At 45.8% G+C, this 26,800-nt stretch overlaps 4 protein-coding genes across 6 annotated transcripts; 2 read left to right on the top strand and 2 right to left on the bottom strand.

The window, feature by feature from the left end:
• Positions 1-626: 626 nt before the first annotated feature.
• Positions 627-14,343, bottom strand: usp7 (ubiquitin specific peptidase 7 (herpes virus-associated)). Of its 3 annotated transcripts, none has more exons than XM_062448569.1 (29): positions 13,422-14,343; positions 10,022-10,126; positions 9,663-9,861; positions 9,422-9,560; positions 9,172-9,260; positions 8,977-9,085; positions 8,717-8,847; positions 8,149-8,203; positions 7,990-8,070; positions 7,784-7,874; positions 7,471-7,663; positions 6,733-6,910; positions 6,053-6,197; positions 5,548-5,678; positions 5,240-5,374; positions 4,683-4,784; positions 4,472-4,577; positions 4,134-4,226; positions 3,784-3,952; positions 3,446-3,599; positions 3,289-3,356; positions 2,961-3,069; positions 2,671-2,748; positions 2,463-2,563; positions 2,248-2,347; positions 1,990-2,109; positions 1,828-1,899; positions 1,650-1,740; positions 627-1,543 (listed from the first exon to the last, which is right to left on the bottom strand). In XM_062448569.1, exons 1-29 carry the CDS (start codon positions 13,504-13,506, stop codon positions 1,437-1,439), a joined length of 3,336 nt encoding a protein of 1,111 aa, XP_062304553.1. In that variant the 5' UTR covers positions 13,507-14,343; the 3' UTR covers positions 627-1,436. The 3 variants fall into 3 exon arrangements, with proteins under 3 accessions (XP_062304553.1, XP_062304561.1, XP_062304571.1); XM_062448577.1 differs by having other exon boundaries at positions 2,961-3,063; XM_062448587.1 differs by lacking the exon at positions 13,422-14,343 and adding an exon at positions 11,990-12,102.
• A 1,227-nt stretch (positions 14,344-15,570) lies between these two features.
• Positions 15,571-21,067, top strand: hapstr1a (HUWE1 associated protein modifying stress responses a). The gene is made up of 4 exons (XM_062448197.1): positions 15,571-15,943; positions 17,124-17,204; positions 17,933-18,208; positions 19,109-21,067. Exons 1-4 carry the CDS (start codon positions 15,748-15,750, stop codon positions 19,387-19,389), a joined length of 834 nt encoding a protein of 277 aa, XP_062304181.1. The 5' UTR covers positions 15,571-15,747; the 3' UTR covers positions 19,390-21,067.
• A 251-nt stretch (positions 21,068-21,318) lies between these two features.
• dctn5 (dynactin 5) lies at positions 21,319-23,742 on the bottom strand. The gene is made up of 6 exons (XM_062448209.1): positions 23,579-23,742; positions 23,239-23,307; positions 22,977-23,095; positions 22,707-22,818; positions 22,389-22,491; positions 21,319-22,243 (listed from the first exon to the last, which is right to left on the bottom strand). Exons 1-6 carry the CDS (start codon positions 23,624-23,626, stop codon positions 22,146-22,148), a joined length of 549 nt encoding a protein of 182 aa, XP_062304193.1. The 5' UTR covers positions 23,627-23,742; the 3' UTR covers positions 21,319-22,145.
• A 378-nt stretch (positions 23,743-24,120) lies between these two features.
• On the top strand, positions 24,121-26,187 carry ndufab1b (NADH:ubiquinone oxidoreductase subunit AB1b). The gene is made up of 5 exons (XM_062448219.1): positions 24,121-24,352; positions 24,914-25,036; positions 25,274-25,361; positions 25,687-25,798; positions 25,943-26,187. Exons 1-4 carry the CDS (start codon positions 24,182-24,184, stop codon positions 25,776-25,778), a joined length of 474 nt encoding a protein of 157 aa, XP_062304203.1. The 5' UTR covers positions 24,121-24,181; the 3' UTR covers positions 25,779-25,798; positions 25,943-26,187.
• The last annotated feature ends 613 nt before the right edge of the window (positions 26,188-26,800 follow it).

Below are 26,800 nucleotides of genomic sequence, written 5' to 3'. Positions count from 1 at the left end.
TGATTCTGTAGATCACCTTAGTACTGCACTTAACAAGACAAACGGATGCAATTAGTTTTGAAGAAAAAAAACAAAGAGATGGAACAAAATATCCAAATGGAAAGTCTGGAACTCAAAGGAAAGATCTACACACAAGGAATATGAACACCCAGCCTTTTCTGTACCCAACAAAAATGTGTTAAGATTTTACATGTTCATATTTTAAATATACAATTTCAAATGCCGTCTTTACAAAGCCAACTATGCGCTATAAGGGGAGCGTTCCTTCTGTGCTTTAAAAAAAAAGAAAAAAAAAAAGGGCTGAGTGTTTTAATAATGCTGGCTTTGTCTATATATCCTCAAACCAGTGGGCTAAGTGGCTGCAGCTCCCTACAAGCATAGCTAAACTCCTCCAAGGCTCTGTGGGGTGACATATTCAGCTTCACTAACCCTCAGACCAAGGGAGGTGGGAGAAGGGGAGGGAGGAACGACAAAAAGAAGATAAGGATGACAGGGAGAGTAACCCAAAAAGGTGGGGTCTTGGTTAGGTTAGCAGATCAAAACTACAACCAGTTTACGTTTACCATTCCTGAGAAATGGAAAACCTCTGATATTAAGTGCCGACGTGCAAGATGAAGTACAGACAATTTTTTTTTTTTTTTAAATTTATTTTTAAACAGATGCTGTGGATTTTTATTTTATTATACAAGATTTGCAGAAAAGACAAAAACTGATTTTTTTTCCTCCAACCAAACTAATTGAGAAAGAATTGTGTAAACGTGGAAATGTTGACTAGTTGCACTAAAGGGGGACCAGGAAATATTATAACAACCACATCAGGGCAACTAGCAAGCCTCAGGCCTCTGCAAACGGCTTGGTAAAAGAAGGAAGCTCGTTCCTTTTCCTGCAAACAGCAATCTCTCTCTCCATTGCCTCTACCATCATATTCATCATCCCATTCACGACGCAGCAGTAATTCTTTGCCGTAACAACAACCTTTTTTTTTTTTTAAACAAAACCAAAAAAGGGGAAAAGAAAGTCTAGAAGTTCACATACTGTGTCGTCCGCCCGGTTTTGTTAAAATCCAATTTCATTTCCACTTTCAGACCAAAAAAAATAGGCAGTCAACAGTTAGAGAAGCCAAAAAACCCAACAGCCTCCAAAAAAAGGAAAAAAGAAAAACACCGTGGTGGGAAGGGTGGGGTGGGGGGCAGGGAGGTGAGGGTGGGGGAGTAGCCTTCGTCAGCAGGCGATCCTTTTGCTGACGACTGAATACATGGTGCCTGTGGAGCCAGATTCGGCAAGGGTGTGCAATGTGGTGAACACACACACGCACGCGCTCACTCACGCTCACTCAGACACGCACACACACACACACTGGGTTGGTTACAGTCTGTGGTTATGGTGGGTTAGGGTGAAGGGGGGGGGGGGGAGAGAGGGAGGAGCTGGTGGGCTGTTTAGTTGTGGATCTTGATTGCCTTCTCCAGGTAGGTGTAGCGACCTCTCTTTGGAGCTTTGTTGAAGTGGTCTAGCCCTAACCAGGGTCGAGGGTGGGACATGTTACCTGGGGGAAGGACACACAGGTTAGAACCGGAGTAACAGATTAAACACCTTGAGCAGGGGGGACAAACTCGACGGCGCCGAAGGTGTCAGCTGTGTGCCAGTGTTACCTGGCTGTGGCTCGAAGTCTTTCAGGTTGACCTCGTACTCGTCTTCAGTGATGTACTGATGCCGACCCATCATCACAATGGCGAACTTGAACTGGCGGAGAGAGAAAGCAGCAGCTGTTAACACTGCTGGGATGTGGGACTGAGTTGGGTGGGGTGGATGAGTTGGTGGAGTGCTAACCTTCTCAAATTCCTTCTCCTGGATGTCGAGCATGCTCTGGATCCTCCTCATCACCTCCCTGAACGGCTCCCCCTAAGGAACGCACCACAGGACAACATGACACACACACACACAGAGATACTAAACACGCACACCCCTCCCCCGCCTCCCTGGAAGACGCACCTGTCTGATCTTGAGCAGGAAGGGGATGCCGAAGGTTCCGAAGACCTCCTTGTGGAAGTGAGCGACCGGGATCAGCATCTCGTTGTCCTTGTCCAGCTCCACCTGGTCCAGAGGGATCTCCTGGGGGAGGGGAGATGAGGGAGACAGCAGCAGAGGAGAGGTCAGCGCGTCGGGGGGGGGGAGGAGAAGGGAGAGAAAGGGGGCGGGGGGAGAGAGGAGAAGGACTGGAGGGGACCCAAAGCAGGACGGGGGTCTTACCTCTATTCTGAACGTCCGGCTGGCAGCAGGAGATAAACATTCGAGCAGCTCGTCCTCCTGATGCACGCCGATGATCTTATAGCTTACTATTTCTAACAGCCTGGGGACGGAGAGAGGAGGAGGAGGGGGCGAGGAGAGAGGCGCTCCATTAGAAGCTTATAAACCATTCATTCAAACAGGATCCCTGCACCATGGGGGAGGGGTGGGGTCCTTACCGGAGCTTCTCTGAGCCTTTGTCGGAGAGCTCCACAGCTTTTTTACATTCCTCCAGCAGGTCTCGGACACAGCCGTGCTTGTCAGGGTAGAGTGTGATCTCCTGGAACACGCATGGGGGAGGGAGACAAAGTTGGCTGTGGTCCAAAACGCGCATCGTCCTCCACTGGTCACTACGCAGAATTGTGTGCGTGTGTATGTGGGCGTTACCTCCTCTCTAAACTGGCCGTTGAGCCATATGGACTTGAAGCTCCTCCTGTTCTCAAAGTCTGTGATCTTCATTTTCAGCTGGAGGTGTAAAAGAGGGGGAAGGCAAGGGGAAGGCAAGCTCAGTCTCCGAGAACAACCCTCTCTGATTCTCCTGGTCTCTCTCCCACAAACACAAAGCGCGAGCTCCCTAGACAATAGCGAGATATTCCGCAACAAAAGATCCACTCAGCCTCCCATGTCAAGTACTCGGTTTACATCCATCCATCCCTTCCAACCACACACAGCCCCACCTGCTGGTAGTACAGTTTCTTGGGCTGCCTGGGTTTGAAGAACTGCAGCAGGTCTCTGAGAGTGCCTTCGTAGTTGTGTCTGAGAGGGTTGCCCGGCCCGTCCCTGTACCTGCCCAAGAGAGAGGGGGAGAGGGGGGAGACGGAGGGGAGGCCAAGAGGAGCAGGCGGTTTCCGAGGAGGGAGGGCGGGGGTGGACAGAGGGAGAGGCGGTGAGGAGAGAACGGAGAGGGGGACAGGTTACACAACCTCGCCACGCCACCTTTCTGGGCGCGTGCCGCCACACGGAGCTCGGGAGGAACGTGCGACAGAGAGAGACGGGCACCCCTACCCCTGGGACTTGAAGAACTGGAGGAGCATGGGGTCCGTGTTCAGCCTCTGGGCCACCGTCTTCGCCACCTGCCACAGAAGAGACACGAACACGGTTAGCGCTACCTGCGCGGCGGCTAGCGAGGGGCGCTACCCGGAGCTTCCTCTTCCTGACTGACCTGGAAGTAGTTCATGCGGTTGGAGAGCGTGACCACGAAGCCGGGGTCGTTGTGGATGGTCTTGTCACAGAAGATGACGTCCACCCGGTGGTAGAGGTCTCTGAAGTAGTCCTTGGCTGTGGGCAGCTCACTGGCGTCATTCTCTGGGTCATCCCTGGAGGAGGGAAGGAGGGATTGAGTGTGAATATGAACCGTAAAATGAGTGACAGAGTGAAAACCAAAAGAGGAGGGAGAAGACAGATTGAGAGGCTTAATCTACTGTGCGATGAGTTGCCAATCCAGACATCTGCATTACAGCAACTGATTTTACATGCGCGTCCACACACACACACACTTACTTTTGGAACACGATGATGTCTCCGTCCATGAGCTCGTCCAGAGCCTTGTCCAGAGACACGTCATAGTCCTGTATCCGCTCAGTCAGGTTGGGCTTAACTTCCTCATAGAGGATAAGGCTAGTCTCCTGCTGGAAGCCTGCTCTCTCAAACATGACTGGCAGCAAGTCTCCTGGGGGGCACACAACAGTCAGCAACGACACAGCCGCAACAGCAACACTGGCGACACCAACCGTGGACGGCAGAACAATGACGAGGTATTCGGGAGGGGGAACTCATTTGGACTTCCTGTGGGCGGGGCCAACACGCACGATCACGGTGCCACCCAGGACGCGCTGCATGGTTGGACTTACGTATTTTACAGGATATAGGTGTGTAGATATGTCCACAATAATTTAAGCTTCTGGTTTTTGGGTCGTACATCTTCAAGAACAACATGACATCATCTGTAAGGAAAGAGGGAGAGAGAGGGAGAGAGAGAGCACTATCAACACACCAAGCTGAGTGATCAGTCCTCAAGAACAGCATCCACAGGATTTCATCACATGACCTGTACGTTCTCTACAGGAGCCTCAGAGGACCCTGGTAATAATATAGTTGTTTATGAATGGACTTGTTCGGTGTATACATGTATGCCAGTTCCTGGAATGTTAAACAAACTTGGCCTGTGGCCAGTGGAGGGGAAACTCACGGTCTTTGTCGAACTTGGGTAACGTGGCCCCGCTGGCAGCCATCTCCGGGTCGACCGTCTCCAGGAAGATGGTCCAGGGGTTCTCGTTGTCGCTCAAGTCGATCATCTGGACAAACACAAGGACAATTAAAACGGTCTCTCTGAGGTTTGCAGTCCTTTATTCCCCATACGCTCCACACAGTCTCACACACACACACAGTGTGGTACTCACAGACTTGTTGCAGTCGGCCTCGTAGTCCAGCATGGCGGGCCGCTTGGTCCCGTTGCTCCGGGCCTGCATGGGCCACAGCCTCATCTGGTCCTGTGGGAAACCCTGCAGCACATCAATAACACACACAAGATTGGTACACACACACACACAGTCTACGCCACATACACACGCTCTAGAGACAAGACTCAGGCTGTGTTTGACCTCCTTGGACAAATGAACCCACACAAACAAAACACACACCAACAGCCTCATTTCGAACCAGGCTCACGTCCCTACAGCTGACTCAAATATTGGAACAAGTATTACTCTACTTATTGTTTTGGAAAGAAGTTCCTTTGTCAAGCCAAATGACGTGACTGAAGGTTGGAAATGTCTCCACAAGGTTGAGAGCCACTCTACTAGTATACATTCACAGACCCGTGTACACACACACACCTAATACCACTATGAGGCAAGAGCAGGACAGACACTGTTTCCATGTTGTTGGGGAGGAGAGGAGGAAAAGATGAGCTGGGTTTTACTGATGGCTGGAAAATAAGACACCCACACACACTCACCATGGTCTGGGAGAGGTTCTGGACGAACTCTGCGAGCGTGGAGGACTTGAGGACCTTGAACACCGTGTACTTCACCTTCTCCTCGTCATACATGTCGTTTCCCTGGTGACCACAGAACTGGTCCTCCGTCACCATCTGACGCCACGGGGCGGGGGAAACAGGAAGTGAGGAACAGAAAGCCGATTACGTGGAATGCGACCTGCCGATGTGTCCTCGGCGGCGGACGGTGCCGGCCGGTTTCGTGGCCTACGTCCAGAGCTCCGTCAGGGGGGCTGGGACGGAGGTGGAGCCCCGGCCATGTTCCCTACCTGGACCTGCATGTAGAGATGGGCCTCCTGCCTCTCCTTCCTCTTCTGGGCCTCCACCCTCTTCTCCTCCTGCAGGCGCTCCACCAGCTGCTGGGGGATGTCCACGTCTGTGACCGGCAGCAGCACCTCGCCTGGGGGGGGGGGGGGGGGAGAGACAGACAGCGGGTAAGAGAGAGGCCACGGACCATCAACTACACACACAAACACGAGTGGGTCACGCATCGACTGCTCCTGTACAAATCTTCCAGATGCTGTAAGGCAGCGGTCTTCAACCCTGGTCCACAGGGCCCACTGTCATGTACGTTTTCCATTGCTCCAACCCATCAGATTCAATTGAACGGGTCGTGACCAGGCTCCGCACAAGCCTGATCAGACTGTTCATTTGATTCTGGTGTGTTGGATTCAGTAAGCCAGTGAGAGGTGAGAGTCTTGGCAGATGTACGACAGTACAAGTTCAGCGGGGTTGGACCGATAGTACACGACGGTACGTCGGAGGCGGACTCACTGAGTTTGGACTCGCGGATGTACACCAGCATGTAGGCGTTAGTGCAGTGCCGGACAGAGAGGTCGTCGTCATGGCCACCGTAGTTGTGTTCGATGGCCTCCTCTTTGGTGCACCGCGACACAACGTCGTCGTCAAACTTGCACCACTGAGGGGAGGGAGAGGGGGAGAGATAGAGACAGAGAGAGAGAGGCACAGAGCACTTAATACTACTGTTTGGGTACATTCATTCAGCAGCACTTACATCAGTCTGAATCATAGGACAGGATGTTTACTTCACAAACTAAACAGCAGTATTTCCAAAACGCTTTTTCCCTTATTGTAGCGTTAAAGTGACAGGGGCGGTTTGCAACAGGGACGATAACAGCCTTTAATAGTAGTTTTATATTCAAATCACTGACTCAACCCTTCTGATAATCCCCCCCCAACAGCAATGACATTGCAACCGCCATCATCCCATTACCGACGAACATTTACAGATGCCATGCATTCCCAAACATTGCTCTACCCCCCCGCTCCCCCTCCCCCACATTTACTAACAATAACAGGCCGGTGGCTCCATGACCATTCGGACAATTCCAGCAGCATCAAGAACATTCCCCTCCCCACCCCCCTCCCAGAGAGTAGAAAGAAGTACAAGTAAAACATTTTTTTCTTCTTTTTTTTTCTAAAGGTGTTCTTACTATTGGCTCCTTGACACTGACTTTGCCGTCTCCCTTGGGGTTGAGATAGACGACATAGTGGCCCCCGTGGTTGTCCCCGCTGTGGACCAGGACCGCGTGGAGGATGTAGTTGGCCGGGTCCTTGGAGTCGGGCTTCTGGAGGAACTCATCCAGAGGCAACTGTTCTGGGAACTCAAACCTGGGGAGCAGAGGGAGAGCAAGGGGGGTGAGCGTGAGGGTTCGAGAGACAGAAGGGTAGGGGCGAAAGAAAGGAGGGAGAAAGGGATGAAAGAGAGAGGAGGAAGATTGGAGACAGTACAGAGGAACACGGTGAAGGGTAGAGGGAGGCAGGGTGTCTGATTTAGGAATCTATTCAGGCGCTGTTCAAATGAACTCATTTCTCAGGGGAACAAGAGAGTTATAAACAGCAGGAGAGAGGTGACCCGTCAAGCCCTCTCAAACAGAATGATAATGTCTGCTCACCGCCTTTCCAAACATGCACATTCATCCTAAGTGCGTGCGTGTGTGTGTGTGTGTGGTGCCAGGTGACTGGGGGCACGCAGCTCAGATGAGTCACAGTTAAAAGCGGTGAACGAGGAGGCTCTCCACACAGTCACCGTGTCATCACAGTAGGCTGCTCAAACGCCACTCAACTCAGAGGTCTGGACCCTCACTCTGACGGCAACCACACAATGCTGCACGCACACACACACACAACTCAGGAGTCACACGGCCAAGTGTGTGTGTGTGTGTGGTTACCTGTCGTTGATCTTGATGTTTTGGTCTGTCTGAGGGTCGTACATGAACCTCATGAGCTGCAGGTGCAGGATGGGGGGGAAGGTGAGGAACTTGACCCCCTTCTCCGCCTCCTGCAGGCCGTGCTCTCCTGCGTCGTACTTGTTGTCTCCATCCAGCTGCTCCACGGCCACGTAGTCCTTGAAGGACTCAAAGACTGCACAGGAAGAGGGGTGTTATACGACGTACGGCAACACTCCTCCTAAACATCAGCTGCGGCTGACGACGAGGACGAGGGGGGTCCACGTGTCACAACAGGCTAGCGGGAGATACTCACTGTTCTTTTTTCCTTTTATACTGAGCTGGATGTCGTAGTAGTCCTCTATCCGCTCTGACCGGTAGTCTACGTGCTTGCACTGGATATAGGACTGCAGAGAGGACAACACACTTAAGTTGAGACGACAGACAAGAGTGGGAGAGGGGGGGGGGGGCAGATGATTGAGGTTTGTTGATTTCCTTTTTTAAACAGTCGGGTCAACTTACCACCATCTTTCCTCTGAAGAGTTTGGGGATGGTTCCCTCAACACAGGTGCCTTTCATTTTGTTCTCGACATTGTCCAGCAGCTGGAACACACACACACACACTTACAGACTGCCGAGGAAGCAGTCAGATGGTGGAGTGTAACAGTAGGAGACACTCACCACTCTGCACAGCTCCTGGACGTCGTGCTGCATGAAGCTGTCTAAGGTCTCCCACCTGGAAAAGGAGCAAGACGGTTTCAAACCACTGCTAGTTTCTGTCAATGTCACAGCCAAGGGTTTTGAGGACACGTCTTAGGCTGGGCCTCTGACGGCAGCAGTGCTGCTCTACGCTGCCAGAAATAATGGATCTGGAGCATGGTGCCAGCGACACAGATCGTCACTCCATAGCACCACGGGTACCATTCAGGGGCACTGCCACTGATAAGACTCCACAACACTATTCCAGCACTTGAGAACCGCTATTGATAGCATAAAGCTATAGTGCCCCATCACTTACGGCTCTATGCTAGCACTAAGGAGCGCAATCACTTACAGCTCTATAGCACTATGCTAACACTTAAGGGCACTGCCACTGATAGCTCTTCTCTCGTTTACTGCTAGCGCCAACGAGCACTACCACTTATAGTTAACGTTACAACATGTTAAAGTCAGTGCGAACCATCTTTTATTTTAAAAAAAACGTATCATGGCCATGCATGGACCTCCTGCCACGGGCTCTGCTACCCACCCAAAGGACTTGGTGAGTTTCTTGGTGCCCACGGGCTTGTCGCTGTGCTGCAGCTCATAGAAGACCCGCTGCAGTGCCAAGGGGACGCTTTTGGATGAGTCGTCACCCTCTGTGGGCATCATGTACACCGCCTGAGACAGAAACAAAAAATCTTCATAAACTAATCTGCGAATGATTTAAAAAAATAAATAAATAAACAACAAAAAAAATGGATGAATCAAAACTGCAATGGCCGCCTCAGTGTTGCGTGGCTGACTGACCCGCCGTAGCTGGTTGGTGAAGAAGAGGGTCTGCAGGAGGCTGTTCATGTAGCAGGTGGCTCCCTGGTTTTTCAGACCCACGTAGCCTGTGTGTTTCTTAGAGTCCCAGCTGCACACACACAAGCAGGGAAACGAAGGTTAGCTACAACCTAGTTACAGAGAGAGAGAGAGATACACAGAGACAGAGAGACTTACGCCACTCCATGAGGAGCATCCGCCTGTACGTAGACTTCAAAGGAGACCTTGTCATCCTCTACGAACCCTCTCTCTGGATCAGTCACGTCCTGGAAACAGGTAAGACATTCACGCAACGTTACAAACGGCACACATCCCTCACAACATCGGCTTCATTCTCCCCACAGGTTCTTCTCTCACTGCCCCGTCCACCTTATCCCTCATGTTTTCCTCCTCCCTCCCACCCCCCTGGGCAGGCGAGGCAACTCACACTCCAAGACATAAAGTTGGAGAAGCCCCAGTCGTTTTCCTTGTGGAAGAACAGGTGGCTTATCCTGCGGCTGAAGGACTTCTCGTCGTCTTTGTAGTTGATGATCTTCAGCATCGCCTGTGCGTGACAGGACCATGACCTGGGGAGGGTAGCACACACACAAAAAACACTTCAGTGTGGGTGCCTAGCTTCGGTTTCCTGGGGTGTACTCTGAAGTGTGCTGTGTCGGTCAGGTGCTTACGTGGAGTCAGACTCGGCGTTGCACTGCAGGAAGAAGCCCACGCTCTTCTGGTGGGGCCTGTCCGGGTAGAAGCGCGGCATGACCATGATCTTCCAGGGCAGGTTCCTCACGAAGCAGGACGGGCTGAGGACAGACTCGCTGAGGCGGCTGAAACGCTCCACCACGTAGCGGAACGTGGCCTCTGACCGCCAGCTGGTGTCTGCAGGGGGCACAGACGCAGAGGCTAGGGGGGTCACCTCTCTGAGGGGAGGGGGGGGGTCTGTGCAGATCTGTTGTTGGCACTCATGACGTTTTGTTTCACCAGCTTGTGTGTGCGTGTGTACGTGGATCTGTGTGTGGGTGGAAACGCGAGTCCTCACCATCTTCCATGTCTTCCTCTGTGTTGTTATGGCCGTCTGCCATGGCCACGTTCCCGTTAATGACTGGGTTAGCTGGGATTCTCGGAGGGTCATCGGTGTCCCCAGCTGAAAGCACCAGCAGATCCAGCCCATTAACAAACATTGTTATGTTTTACTATATACGTGGCAGGGTGGAAATGATGTAGGTTTAAACAGCTTTACAGCTGAGGTGTGTGGGGACGACTTTGTATGATAGTGCTACAATGACAGGATAATTAGGAAAATAATCCAGAATTAAATTGTGAGCTTGACACTAACCGCTTCTTGCATTTTCATCTATAAACACAATAGAACGGAAAAAAAACTAAACCTACTGTGGAGCAAACATCAAGAACGAGAGAAAAAGCAGTCTGACTGCTGCAGTTTAAATCTTGAAAATAAAGGTAACAGGGATATAATTATCCTGGCTGGCAAATAATTGTTTGTGTTTGAGCCCAAGTGTGTCTGTGTGTACTTGAGAATGCCTGTGTGTCTTAGTATTCCCAGGATGTGCCAGAGAGCTGATGTTGGCTGGCTCCATGCACTGAGTCAGTGAGCCACGCTCAGGAGACTGACCTCATTTTGCCAAGTGGATTACAAGCTACTAAGGACGTGTGTCAATCACATAAAAAACGACTTCCTATACCGCCCCCAGCAAATAACCAGATACAGGCCTAAAATTAACATTCAGTCCCCACACCCATACTACCAAACAATAAGTGGAACAATTAAACATACATCATTCAAAACAGATGTCCCACTGATGACAATACATAATATAGAGCATCCAATCTGTGCATCTCACTCATATATGGGTAACATAATTGAATACATGCATGGTAACCTTTTAGAAAAAAGAAAGAAAAAACTTTTATTTAATCTAACAAATACTCAGGGTAAACATACAAGGACAACAACTTGAACCCATTCATAATTTCATGACATCAAGTCTACAAGACCTGGAGCTCTGGATCAGAAAATCTGCTGGGCCTGTATCATCAGAGCCGTTGCAAAAGTACATCATCAGCTTTAAAGCAGTCAGCTTCAAATAGAGGGGACACGGGGCAGTGATAGTGGGCCAGATAAAATAGGGCAGATGTAGATCCTGCTTAACCCTTGTGTTCTCTTCGGGTCATTCTGACCCATCAGTCATTGTTACCCACCGTCGTATTACGACAACTTTACTGCATACAAAAACAAAGTGAAGCATTTTCTTTTAACCATCGGGCTGTCTCAGACCCCCCACATTGTGAAGGTTAAAAGAAAATTCTTTTTATTTGTTTTTGTATTGGGTAAAATTGGGTAAACACAACGGTGGTTCGTTATGAACCTTTGGGTCATGTGACCCGAAGGCAGCACAAAGGCTTGGTAATCAAGAATGGTTTGCGATAGAGTGGGACTGATGTAGTTTCAATAACTAACAATTGCAAGGTGCTGTTGCATTAGATTCTGTGACCAAAGCGCATCTGCTGGGTTTGCTGAGTGAACAGATTCACACTGGGATTAACGCTTTAAAGCACGGAAACTGGTAGCTAGTTACCAATTATTATTTGTAACTACATTAAACTAGGAAATGCTGCTTATCAAAAGATGTTTTGCAGATGCTGATATCTGAATTGACTAACAAATGCAGATCATTAAAAATGGCGAGCTCCACGCGCGTTGTTTCTTCATACAATGAAGCAGCAAATCCCCGCGCCGTTTCAATGCGAGCCCCACATGCGGGCCTTGCCGCAGCAGCCAACATCAACCCTGCCAGGATTTTTGCTGCTCGACATTAGCAAAAAGCCAACCTGAGACTGGGACAAACGAATGCGTTGTCCCTAGTTACTAAGCGTTACAATTAACCAACTTCAATTTCTCGATGCCTGTGTACTTACTAAAATAGTTAAAAGCATCGTGTGTGATGGATGGTTTGTCAGAAACGTTATTTATATTTTAATGACTCACTTCGACATTTGGCAAATCAGGCTGACGCATCAAGCTAGCTTGTTGGCTAGCTAGGTATATAAATTAAAATAGCCAATATCCATGCATGGCTCTCCTTGACTAGCTAGCGATGCAACGACAAGTTTAATTGAGCGTGAGGTAAAACAAAGCAGTCATTTATCTACCTAGCTATGATTAAAAACGTAAACAAACCAAAAAGCCGGGCCGCAAAATAGAATTGATAGTTGCGAAATACAATCCACCATCTTGTCGCCACACACCCCCTCTGTATTAGCTTTGTAGCTATGTAGCGAAACTGCTGCTAGCGCAGTAGCTAACAGTTCAGGCCCGTTAGTGGCAATGAGAAAGTTCGTTGCTAATGACAACTGCTGATATTGTATCTTAAAAATATTATTTAAGCGAGCTACTGTAACATCTAACTGTCGACATACCCTATAATCAAACTACGCGCTAACGTACATTTGAAATCAAATAATTTAGCTACCTCTTGGCAATGTGTCCGTAATTGCCATTGTTAAATTACATGCGCAGGCTAACTGGCTAGTAGTAGGCGTGACAACACTAAGCTATTGTTTATAGCTGTACTTTCAACATAAACAAGGCTTAATATTCCAATTTGAATGGGCATAGCAACAATAACGGTGCACCCAAAACTTTATCTGGCTGTATAATCGATCTGCAGTTCTTTTGATCGTAATTTGCTACGTTAACGATGAAACCTTGCTAGCGTAACTTAGCTAAACTAGCCACTTGCATGCTGCCTGGCGATGTTTGTTATTGAAGTGGTCAATAATGATACAACACTTAGATTGGCTATCGGGCTAATGGATGAATGTCAAAAGAATTGCACCCCACTAGGAATTACTAACATGATTACCTAGCTAACTGTGATGTAAGCCTGTTTTCAGCTAACTAAAGATTCTGTGACGCGTCAACCAGTTCACGGTAGCTAGCTCACAAACTACCCCATTACGACAATCAATGTTAGCAACACAGCAAAGACAACGACGCCATACAACGTCTGATGTGCTAGCCAGTTAGCTATTTTAACTGGTCTAGCTAGCTAATATATACGAAGCTAACGCTAACAACACTTCTAGATTAACGTTCGTGTTAAGTAGTTAGTGTAAGAAACACGTGTAACCATTACGGTTAGTGAACTTTGTCTTTTACGTTTCCTTTGTTGAAAGAGTATCATTAGCTTGTTAGCTAGCTAACAAATTGCGCTTGGTAAACGAGGTCAGCAGCAACACGCAAGACTCAATTTGCTGCAATGCAATGGACGCAACATCAGCAAATCTACAGCTAATGTTACTTAGCTGGCTATGACAGGCCTTCATGTTTACTGTTAAGTTGAATGCACTGATCTTGCCCGGGCACCTACCGTTTAACATTTTACTTGTATTTTCTGTGTCCATCTCAGGCCTCTTACCTTCCATTTCCATATCCTCGGGTTCGCTAAGCTGTTGCTCGCCGGCTTTCTGCTGCTGTTGCTGAGTGTGGTGATGATGGTTCATGTTGGCAACTGTTGTGATGTGATGATGCCTGTTATCTTTGTTCCCCTCGACCTTGTCCGGAGTCGGTTCCGTGGGGAGCCGGGTTCTGAGTTGTTGAGGCGTCTGAGGATGCGGAGGAGGGATAGACAGGTCGAGCCTAGGCGGCTGGGCCTGTTCTAAAACGACCTCGGCCTTTTCTGCTGTCAGCGCCGGGGATTGAGGAGGGGAGGTCGGTGGGGGAGCAGGCAGAGAAACGCGGACGTATTTGCTCGCTATTCGCCCAATCTCGGCGCTTTGATGGGTGCAAATCGCTGACGGTGGTGGATGACTAGGGCTCAAAAAAGGAGGCCCGTTGAATTAAATCAATCCGGCTTTACCCCAGGAGTGGGGTTATAGGCGAGGTGAGAAAGACAACTCACATACAACCTGCAGCCGGAGAAACAAATAGTCCGTTTATAGCCACCTGACACTGGGCAGACAAATAACGGATTTAGTACTACAGGGAAAAGAAAGTATCATTTGCTAACGACTCACTTAACAACTTTCCCTACAATATTCCCAGTCCGTGTGTTCCTCCGATTGTCCCTCGTCTGGAGGAGAGCGGAGAAAAAAGCTATCCATTCAAACACGCTTCTAATTTGGAATCGCACTAATTTAGAAGTTTACGGAGGTAGAGATGCCACAGTCCGATATCGACTTTTCCACATCAAACCACCTTATCGATATAGGCAACAATATTTTAAACCTTGTCGCATTTCTAACGTCTCGTCTATGTATAAATTTGCCCGGTCACAGCCAGTGCCTCTCACCCGCTCCTCAGTTTGTGATGTTGAGTTGAGGTAAAAACTCAAAATGGCGGTCGCGCTCTTCTCTGAAATGTCACATCCGCATGGAGATCCAAACACTCGCTTCGAGCTGGTTTGCTGATTGTCTGTGTAGTCTATTTCATTGATTATAACTTTTAAAGTCAACAATTACACTATTCGTGGGTGGTATACGTTATGATATTATTATTCCATGTCAGTTTAGTTTACATTAGGATTGAGCAACAGGACGCACACACAAATAAGTGGCCTGTTCCATTTACATCGTCTTCAGCCTACATCTTGGTAATTTACAATCACAACATGAAGAGATTTGATCGACATTTAAGTCGATTCTACACTTTAAAATGGCTGAATATTAAAATGTCTCTACATGGCCGATGTATGACGGCCACACAGCACTGTTCACACTCATGGTAAAATTATATATATTTTAAAATGTATTAATCTGAATGATTTATTTATTATTCTTTAACGTTTACAGCGCAAGACAGATTTGATCGTTGACCCTTACCCAAGTGTGTATGTTTTTCTGCACTAGCCATCACGATTACACACAACGTTTCATGGAAAAGGATGCCATCTAGTGAAGAAACGTGCTAAGAGTGAAGTCACCCATATTTGGATTCTGCATATGTTTTATATCCATTTATTTTTGAGCCCACCTATTGCTTTTATTTGATTAAAATTCGAACAAAGTAACTGCATATTTTGAAATGGTAGCCTATACTTGATTTAAACAATTAAAGTTTGCCAATGTGTTCCAATGCTCATTTATGTAGGCCTAGTTGCGTCTTCGAGAGTGCAAGGCCAGTCTCGAAAGGGCAGAAGTTGGCTGTTCTTGGGTTGAAATAGGAATTGTGTTTGATTTCCTTCGCTTTACTTTAGTATTTGAACCATAATAAAACGACCACATATAAATTACTATAAAGTATTTGATTATTTTAAATAGACACTATGCATATTTAGTATAATTTAGCATTGTATGTGTGCAGTTGACCTATGTAGGCTACCAACGTTACACAGAAACATAACACACGTTTCATACAAACTTGTGAGCTACAGGGCACGGAATTTTCGTGGAGGTTCCTTTGTCATTTCATTAACAGATGTTTCTTTAGTCCACTGAAACGTCCAGTTTAAACACCAAAACATCGCTGCAATGCCAATCCAGCCAATCCCTGTTAAGCAGTAGGTAAGAAGGCGGGCTGTAAAGAGCATCACGGTAGTATGCGCTATATATAAACCAACGTCGAAGCTCTTCAAAAAATATTACAGCCTTTCCAAAAGGGTGGTGGTGCTGCCAACGTTGTTTAAAAAGACATCAATCAAACAATAACATTAATGAAGTTACAAACGGATAGTTCATCGCTTTTTCAAGTAAAGTATTCATTAGTGTACTAAAGCTGTGATCTCCTAAACTTTCAGTGTTAAGTAAATGGAGGAGAAGAAGGAAGACGGAGAGTCGGAGATTCAGGAACACGGACCCGAGCATTGGTTCTCAAAATGGGAGCGGCAGTGTTTGGCTGAAGCGGAGCAAAGAGAGTTAAACGAGGAGGAGGCCGATAACGACCAAGATAAATTGTGGCATCTCTTCCAGAATTCTGCCACTGCGGTAGCACAGCTATACAAAGGTTCGATGGTGGTTACTACAAAACAGCCCTTGTTGGCGAACTAACAAAACGCAGTGGTAGCAACAACGTAGCTAGTTCGCTGAGTGGCTCTCTGCTGACTTGCTAGCATAACGAGCTAGCGTTAGCCAAGCTAGTAGTAGCATACTGCTGCTGACTAGTTGCTTAGCTAGGCTAATGCTAGGCTAGCTAACGTAAGCTCAGCGAGCTAGCCTGAATGTTGTTGTGAAATTTGCTAACTAGCTGGAGCTACTGTAGCTAAAGTTCTTGCTTAAGTTTGAGCTAACACTGCTAGCTAGCTAGCTAGCTAATATTATACCAAGTATTGTTGTAGTGTTGGATCAATGGGTAAATGAAAAAGCCCAGAAAGACTTGAGGCTCTTTTAATGAACAACTGTGATGCAATAACTAATCTTGTTGTTGGCTAAATGTAGTTGTATTAACGTTTAGCTAGTCTAGTAGAAACAAAATGGCGAAGGAAACAACAATCATTGCTACGCGACATTCCTTTTGACAGCTTCGGCTTAGTCTGTCACTGTCAGGTTTGCTGGGACCGTAGTAATGACTAGCAAGACAGCTTTACTGGCGTGCTAGATTATACATTTTTGGCTTGGATTGGCAATGTAAGTAGACGCGAATAGATTAGAAACTAGTGGCTATATACAAGGCTCTGTACTAGCATATCTATTTGAAATGGCTTTAGATTTGGCTAGCCTCTGTGTAGCTGGCTAACTAGCTCTAGCAAGGTACTGTAGCTACCGAAAATCAGGACAAAATGGCGAATATTCTATTATTGGTTAGATTGTTAGCAATACAACATTGATTGGTCAGTGTTAAACTATAAATCATATTGATCCAAAGTTTTTAATGGCTTCCAACTCGGGATTGTAACTTTCTTGCTGAAAGGACAGTTTTAGTAGCGTGCTTCCAAACTGTCGAGTTGGCCATCTAGCACTGGTTCAGTTATTTTTATTTCAAAGCCTGTCTGCAACTCTAGTTGCAAGACAAAATGGCGAATGAAATGTCTACACTGTAATCACGAAGCTAGCAATCCTTATGGCTCGGAAACAGTAGTCTTACCACTTCAACCGATTAAGCTAGTAAGAAGTTCTTATTAGGTAAACGTTTACACTAATGAGATGATATTTTAGAAAAATGCTGATTCTGGTCATTTTCTCCCCAGACCGAGTATGTCATCAACAAGGTCTCTCTCTTTGGGTGCCATTCCAGAATGCTGCAACAACAGTCACGAACCTGTACAAAGGTATTGATAACTCATTCTCATCTCACATTGGCTATCACACCAATAGAATATGAGAACCCTGGAGCCCTTTTGCTTTTAAACACAGACATTTGTTATTTTTATTTGGACATTCTAACAAAAACAGTAAATGGTAGAGAGCCTCTTTGTCACCTGGATATTCAGCCTTCTCCAGCTTTTCAGCAAGGCTGGCTGGCACCCTCTGGAAATGAGGAGGCAGCCTATAGATCCGTCAGCTGCCTGTCAGTTACACATGTTCTTTTAACAGGACAAAACTACTAGTCTTAATGTTATTGTTTATATGCATTTAATCAGTCTCAAACAAGGCCTTGTTAACTTGTATAATCAAAACAAATTCTGCCTATTAGTTCTGGTGTGGTATTTTTTGTTTATTCATTGTCATAATTCTTTTTTGACTGCTGCTTCAGTTTCAGAAATGCTATTTGGTCAGTTAACTCTTGTGTTATCTTCGGGTCATTCTGACCCATCAGTCATTGTGACCCACAGTCGTATTGCGACAACTTTACCGCATACAAAAACAAAGTGGAGCATTTTCTTGTCTTCTTCTGTCTCTGACCCCCCCACATTGCAAAGGTTAAAAGAAAATTATTTGTATTTATTTTTGTATTGGGTAAACACAACGATGGTTCGTTATGAACCTTTGGGTCATGTGACCCGAAGACAGCACGAGGGTTAATAGTAATCACTGTCCCCTATATTCCTGGTAACAGAGAGTGTTGAGGCCCACCAGAGGAGCTATGACTTGGGCATACAGATCGGCCACCAGAGACGTAATAAGGACGTGCTGGCCTGGGTAAAAAAGAGAAGGAGAACCATCCGCAGAGAGGACCTCATTAGCTTCTTATGTGGAAAAGCTCCACCGCCCCGGAGTTCCAGGGCCAACCCCAGACTGACTGTGGTATCACCCAACCGGGCCCCCCCTGCTGAGACGGGCTCCTCCGTGGAGACGGACCTCCAGCCATTCAGAGAGGCCATAGCTCTGCACGGTAAATGAGATGTTATGTAGATACCTACACGCAGTAGTGTCAGATACAATACCACAGCGTGGTTTTGTTTTGCCATAAATTGGAACGTATTGAGCATGTAAGAAATGACGTGTGTGTGTGTGTGTTCATGGGGCTCTTACACACTTGTATCAGCAGAACAAGCCAGTAGACTTGGTCATGTTGGAGGAAGGGGGTCTCTGAGCTTTGTTAGTTGACCATGTGTCTGTGAATACCATACTTCCCAAATGTCACAGGCTATTTCTGTGCTCTGTTTTTGAATTTGCAGATGTTACAACTTTTTAGCAATTCAATTACCGTGTCAGATGTTTGGTGTCGCCTTTCATTTAGTTCAACTCTCCATTTCTTGGCCAATTTATTTTACGCTTCTTTGTAGTTCACAATTCAATGTGTACATGATTGGGATTTTTAGCTACAGATTATGGGCTGGAGTAAAATAATAAAGTAGACCTACTTGATATCTGCAAAAAAATAATCTGAATGTAGAAACTGCTCAAATGTTTTAACCCTCGTGCTGCCTTCGGGTCACATGACCCAAAGGTTCATAACGAACCATCGTTGTGTTTACCCAATTTTACCCAATACAAAAACAAATAAAAATAATTTTCTTTTAACCTTTGCAATGTGGGGGGTCTGAGACAGCCCACGGTTAAAAGAAAATGCTTCACTTTGTTTTTGTATGCGGTAAAGTTGTCGCAATACGACGGTGGGTCACAATGACTTATGGGTCAGAATGACCCGAAGATAACACAAGGGTTAAAGGTTGAGCTCTTTTAGTATTTTTGGAAGAACAACAAAATGAGTTTGACCATTTCTTTGTCTTCTTCTCCTCTGTCTCCCCATTGTGTCTGTTCATTTCATCCCTGCCTCACCCCATGCTAGGTCTGAGCGGGGCCATGGCTAGTATTAGCGTGCGCTCTGGGGCCCCTGGGTCTCCCACCCACGTGAGTGGCGGAGGAGGTGGTACAGGATCAGGTCTGGTGGGCCGCAGGCGTAACGGCCTCCACGATGTCGACCTGAACACTTTCATCTCTGAGGAGATGGCCCTGCACCTGGACTCGGGCTCCGCCTCTGCAGGGGGGGGGGCCAGGAAACGCAACTCTGCTCAGTGCAATGATGTCATCACGGACTCCCCCACCCATAAACGCAACCGGATGATCTGATTACCTAGCTTGGAGCCTGGTCGCCGGGGCTGAAGATGGACGGCTGGCTACGGAGGGGATCTGTGCTGATGGGAGGCGTTTCGTTTAGTGATGACTTTCTTCCCTTGTCTCCTTGTCTTGCTTATTTCCCCTCATTGGCGTGCCTAATCCAAAACGAGAGCACTGTTGAGTATCAGAGCAACATATATATATCTATATGGAACATTTCAACACAATTCTTTCAATCATCAGTGGTCAGTAAGGGAAGAAGGCAAGGAAATGAGAGGAGGAAAGGGAGCCATTGAAGATGTTTGGAAACACAGCCTTCCAGGTGGAGAACAAGGCACTGTGTTGCTTGAAATAAAAGCCACTTGATCCTCAACACTTCTATTACCCTCCCTCCCCCAAATAGTCCCATCCTCACCCATCCCCTTATAAAGGAAATGAGGGCCATCGCAATGTCTCTGACTCTGTGAATTCAATAATGTTTGCCAAATGTTGGAACACTGTTGGAGACCCATTCTGTGCTCTGACAAATGTTCTTCTGTTACCCATTCTACTCAGTGGACATGTCTGTCAGTCAAGACAGTGAGATCTCTCTAGGAGCATATCTCTGTGGCTTCCTCTGCCTCCTGTATCCAGTCATATTGCTGTGGGTATGATAGCCCATATTACCAATAGCAGGCTATTGATGTTTGAAATAGACCTTTTATCTGCTAACTGCATCAACAGTAACTTCAGTTTAGTTCAGTCACCACATACCAGTGTTCAGTTTCAGGTTGTTTCGGCCAACGTGCAGAAGTTGACATTTTTGACGAGCTTTTTTTTCACCTGGCTTTTTCTTTTCTAAAGGAAAAAATTAGTTTCTGTTGTTGCCACAGCTTAAATAATACCTGACTGTTGCAGACTTCACCCTTCTTCCTAGTCTTATTTGATGCAGCTGCTGTTTTATGTGATTGTGTGATAATATAATGAGAGTTGCAATAATGATTTTGCACTTAGCTTTCACACCTAACTCATGCAAGTTATTCTTCCATTGGGTCCCAGTTATACTTCACTGTGCACAAACACCTTTGTCTCTCACCCATGGGAGAGCATTAGCCCTAGAAAGTATAAATCAGACCTGTTCTTTCAGAGGCAGTGTCCCAATGTCCATACTAGCGCACTTGTTGGTGTGCACAGCCTTCACACACTCGTGTCAAAGTTTGGATGTTGGGATGTTCACTGTGTTGTATAGGGAAAATGCATTATTGAGATGTATCTTGTATGTGGAAAGCTATGATTGGCTGGCTAACCTGTGGATGGAGCTCCTGAAAGTGCAGGTAGAAATGTTTTGAGTAGAGCGGACCCTCATAACACATGGAGTGGGAATTGTGTTGGTTCTGTACATGACATTTCAATCGGTTACGTTCATAAGACAATGTCAGTTCATCTGTCACTAAACCAATGAATGGTCTTTATATCCTTTTAAAGTAGACAGCCTCAAGTATGCAGACTCATGCCACATCTCTCTTGAGCCAACACTATTACCAACTGTTTCTTGATACTTATATTATTTGTTTAAAGTAATAAATGGCTAATCTATATACTTAACATTTAGGTGTTGGTATGATATGTGGTTCACGTTGTAAAAGGAATAAAAGAAAACCATTGAATTGCAATTGATGTACTATGTTTCATTAAATAACATGTTCATGTGTTTGGTTGTTATTTCTCAAGGTATCCCAAATATGTTTGGGGGGGTCTGTATGTGAAGTTGAAATACTATTGAAGTCCACTTGGTGCCACTACAGTAGCAATATTGTAGTGACTGGAAATCCATATTATTTTTGTTCATCTGCTATTAAGATGAAGACATGTATCCTCTGCATAGAGAGAACTATGCTGGACAGCATAAAGAACTTGTCTGTATGAAGTGTTGTAGGACTTAATACAGCACAGGAAACATGACAACATTGACACATAACTGGTTAGTTTTATAACTAGTGCTATTAAAACTATACATCAATTGTCAATGAAATAAACCATATACTTCATTAAATAATTCTGTAGTACAGAGGCAACATTATTTTATGTGTATTCATCTCAATTCTGTCCAAAATAGCAAGATAGCATCTGAGAGTAAAGTAATTAAAGTACTCTCTGGCCTTAGTCTTTTAAGGTGAGGCTTGTGTTTTTGTGGCAGTCACACAAACACACAGGAATCTGACAAGTGATGCTATATGACCAGTACAGTTTCAACAACAAAAAATTGCAGCTGAAGTCATGCCAAGTAGGAAAGGAAAAACAAGGACTGTGTGCTCTGGTGGTGAGAAGAAAAAAACAAGTCAACAAAAAATATTGAGAAATAAAACAAGTAAACAAAAAGTATTATTGAGGCCGCTTTCATGTCTTTCCATTGAACACTTCTGCTTTTTGGTCCTCTGAGGCTGGGTTCCAACACTTCTCAAAGGCCTCCTACCCTCATCTCCTTTCATAAACAGAAAGGGAAGTACAAGGACACAAGGCTGCTCCTCAAACTGATCCCATCAACAGTCGTGAGTTGTTCTTTTCTTCTTTCCTTGCATCACATGACCTACAGTTCAAGAAACCCCTCAGGCCTTTGGTGAAACATTCCATATTCTTCATGAGGTTCTAATTAAGGCCTCACATTCCAGAGGGCCAGAAGAAACTGGGGGACCGTGATGAAGAAGGAAGCAAAGTCCAAGAAGCCAATGACTAATTATTGAGATGCAGCCTAAGTCAGGGGAAGGTTGTGGTTGGGCTGAAGGGCAGGACTAGATCTGGCTGAGGGGGAGGAACTTCTGGTAGTAGCTCTTGGTCACATCGATCATCAAATCCTGCGTACATTCTGGTAGCTCCCCTGAGAACAACCCTGGGCAAAAATAGCAGCACGGCTGAAGTTAGATGAATTTGACAACATTCCATCACAATGATATTAGACTAGAGGATACAAACACATGTAACATGCTTGTTCTTTCTCATCTCACTGGCTGTGAAGACTACAGGATATTCTGTACCTGGGCAGCCAGAGAACACAGTAAAAGGAGGCACCACTGTCTCAGGGGGCAGTACTGTGTTGTCCAGGATTTTACAGCAGTCCTTCAGCACACAGCGTCGACCCTGCAATATAACAGGATCAATCTCTCTATTAACTGAAGCAGGGGCATTACTGACGATAATATGGGCTGGTTTGGGTACCACACTATCCTCATTGTAAAATCACAAAGTAAGTTCTTGTAGTGCATTATAACACCATGTGATTATCCATGCCCCCTAGCATAGGGAAAGGAAGAATGAAAGTGTGTGTGAGTGTTTGTGTGTTTTATGGCACTCACTATGACACAGTTCTTGCCGATATGGACATAGGAGCCTATCTGTGCAGCGTTAACCACACAGTCCTCTTCTATGAAAACATGGTCGCCAATGTGCAGGGGGAAGAAAGCCACCCTGACAAGAGAGAAAGATGGGAGGATAAGAAGAGATAGAGACACAGCCAAGTCTGATAGCATATCTTGACAATACAAGCCAATCCTGCTTCTACCCTGCCAGTAATATCAGTCTGCAGAATATATGTCTGAGGTGAGGTCTGAGAGCAGGGCACTCACCCTTTGCTAAACTTCTTAAAAGGCGGTCGAATGACACTCCGGCTCTTGACAACACAATGTCTACCAACTCTGACATTGGCCAGATCTCCCCGTATGATGCAGTCGTTCATCACAATCGTCTGGAAAGGAGGACCGTCAGACAAAAATGCATCCATGAAAAGAATATATATTAAGAGAAACTACTATTACCATTACATGGGACTATAAATCCCATTGCAGCATAATTTAAATTGAATTAAGTATAAAACCGAGCTCTACTCACTTTTCCGTTGAGGACGATGTTCTGACTCCCACATAGTACAGACTGTCTGCTCACTTTGTTACCAGAGGCCTATGGGGCCGAAAACAACATGACTCATGAGTTAGATCGTCGGTAATCATCATCTTGTACATTACCTTGTCATGCTTGCTTGTTGGCTACAAACTAACGAGCTCAGCTGTGCTTATCTGTAGCGAACTCTTTAGCCACCCAATATGCCTTCCAAGCTAGTTAAGCTAACGACCATACCGCTACTGTACGTTGTAGCTAGCATGATTTGGCTAACAGGTTCCATTGACAAATAAATAACAAGCTATCTGGCAAATTAAACGAGCAAGCTTACAGTTTCAATATACTCTGCTTTGTTGTACAGTATCTCGCACAATTCCATGTCTGTAAAATGTATGTGGTATATAAAGCTTAGTTTTTCTTCTTGTCTTCTCTGTCTGTTTTGCACTACTGTCAGTCTGCTCAACCGCTCCCTTCTTCCGAATCGGGGCTTTAAGACCTCACAAGATGATTGTAGAAACAGCAAACGTGTGTTAACAACAGATACATTTATTCCATATTTCCTTTTACCATAAAGTTCAGATGTCACAAAGCAATTTATTTACAATAAACGTCAAAATATTGTCGTATTGTACCAATATCTCTATTAATATAAAACACAGATCTCAAGTGCAATCGTTTACTCTGGTCTTGTTCTGTACTAAATACATGATAACGTTTTAGACATATTTCTATATTTCTTCATGTGATAGTTCTGTGAGAATAGTTCAACCACATTGTTACAATTGCAGATATAACCTAATTTACGCATTTATGTTGAATTGGAACGTGTTAAAGGTGTTGTAAGCAAGGGTCAATTTAGGTTATCCTGCGCAAACTCAGTGACAAGAAGAAGCACTTGATCGCCTTGCACGCTGGGAGTACGCTGAAATCAGTCATGGCGTCCCGTGTCCTAGCGCAGTGTGTCCGCTCGCTTACCCGGCCTTCGGCGAGGCTTTCATCGGGTGGTGTTGCTGTGAGAGTGATTGCTGCCCCGGTCCTCGCGAACCACCGACCATACTCTTTTATTTCCAACTGCCAGCGAACGCGGTGGATTGAACAGACACGGGTAACTCTTGAATAACATTGAACTACTCGCCCCCCTGGCCTAGCGGTAGTGGATCGCACTGTGACCTACCTGCGTCTTTCATGAATAGCATGCTGAATCGCTATCACAGCTTTCATTCCAGACAACTGCAGATCTTTAGAAAAGGTTAGGTCTTAAATGTACTTACCGCTATCTGCACATTTTTTATATCAATGTCGTAGCCTTCTACGACTTGAGGACTCATAGTATGGTTAGCTAGCTAGCCAAGTCTGATATAAGGCGTGACTGTGTTCTAAACTGCATATATAGCTACTGAACTTTGTTTATTTGCCGGGAGATGTTTCAATGCATCTATATAAATAGCTGGTTTGAATTAAACATTTTAGCAGGAAGTCCCTATTTAGTCAGTTAATCGTCTATTTCGCTAACTAGACTGAATTTAGGCTTGTCGTCATGCAGTGACAGACAGACTACCCGCCTTGACCATTCGATTCCGTCCTCAGATGACCGCTGCAGTGTTATGGCTCTCTATGCAACTGAACCTCTCCACCTCCCTGTATCCCTTCCTCTATTTTTCCTTAGATCTCGAGCAATGTGGGCGTGTTGTGCCGACAGTATGGCGACCTGCCCCCTCTCACCCTGGAGACCATCAAAGACAGGGTCATGTACGTCCTAAAACTGTACGACAAGATCAACCCCGAGAAGGTAAAGTAGCTGCCCCAGCAGCAATACGGGGTCTATACTATGGAACTGTCATGCTGGCTGGGCATGTGTTGGCTGCTGTGATAATGGACTGAAGTAGCCCATAATCACTTGCATCACGATGCACCTATACAAATGAAGCCATATAGCCTATATGTGATTGAAAATGGGGAATGTTAACCTAGCTAATTGGTAAGGCATTGTATAATGATCCTCTTGCCCCTCTGCCATGTGGCTCAGCTCCAGACATCGTCCCACTTCATGAAGGACCTGGGGCTGGACAGCTTGGACCAGGTAGAGATCATCATGGCCATGGAGGACGAGTTTGGTGAGTGTTAGCCAGCACATCAGCCCTTCTTCCAAGCGCATGCTAAGTTTCATTTGTAAATGTTAGGTGTCATAAAAACAAATAAAAATAATAAGAGGTAATAGACAAATGACAATAGAGCATGCAATGAGATTGAGAATATTTATATGGAAGAACTGCTTAGTGTTATAAAGGTATACCAAAGTTCTGGGGGCATTTTACAAGTTTGCATTGCCTCTTTAAAGATGCCTGTGTGTGTTCTCTACACATATGCATGAAACTACTCTCAAAAGGTGTCCTAGGATTAGAGACAAATCACTGTTCAACAAATACTTGTTATTTGCAGGATTTGAGATCCCTGATGCAGAGGCTGAGAAGCTGATGTCACCAGAGGATATTGTACATTACATTGCAGAAAAGAAGGATGTTTATGAATAGTGTAAAACAAACCACTGATGGTGAGTGTCTGTCCGCTTTCACTGTATATGATACAAACCTGCATATGAACACAGAACCAGATACAAATTAAGAGGCTTAGAGCTGGTAAGGTTGTGTAATGATCTGCCATGTATGGTTAACAGTTTTTTCTTTATCTTCTCTAGATAGAGGTGACCCAACATGACCTCACAGGAAGTAGTTGTGATGCAAATGGGCAGCAAATGTTCCACTTCCTCAGCTAGTTCTCTCTCTCTCTGTGGCATCAGTGTCAGCTGCCTTGTCCTGTGTTCCTGTGTATTTAATAAAATCACATTATTTGGGGGGAAAAAGCCAGTTTGTCTCATAACGCCATCTTGTGGCTGAGTATATTTTCCCATTTAAGAACCAATAAACAGTCCAGTAAAGTATACAGTGCATTTTAATGTCAGACATGAATAGGTCCAGTTCAATTTGAGGTATCTAGAATATGTACAGGACAGGTCTTATTAGTAAATATATTTGCATGTACACTGCATCCTTAATGGTAGATGGGTACAATAAACCTGCTAGAAGGCTACAATGTCATCCACTTAATCCTCAACCTGCAGTCATAGGGTTCAATCCCACAGAGGTGTGTTGTTGCATCAATAGTGCTTCCTCCAAATCTTGCCCACACCCGGGTTCTCACACTGCTCCTCTTCTGAACGCAACAACCACTTCTAAACATGGCATTAACTTGCTCTGCCACTGAAAAGCTTCAGGGGCATGGGTGGTATTCATACCGAGGCGTGCGTTAAACCAGTTTCTCTTGTCACCTAACTGGAATAATACTGGCATACATTTACTGCCTTATCACTTATTGGTTGGATGTCAACCATGTTTAACCCTTGTGCTGCCTTCGGGTCACATGACCCAAAGGTTCATAACGAACCACCGTTGTGTTTACCCAATTTTACCCAATACAAAAACAAATAACAATTATTTTCTTTTAACCATTGCAATGTGGGGGGTCTGAGACAGCCCGACAGTTAAAAGAAAATGCT

Source organism: Osmerus eperlanus, chromosome 2 (genome assembly GCF_963692335.1).
Source record: "Osmerus eperlanus chromosome 2, fOsmEpe2.1, whole genome shotgun sequence".
NCBI classification, from domain to species: Eukaryota; Metazoa; Chordata; class Actinopteri; order Osmeriformes; family Osmeridae; genus Osmerus; species Osmerus eperlanus.
Note: the sequence above shows the minus strand (reverse complement) of the source record. Positions and strands in the feature narration are given on the sequence as shown.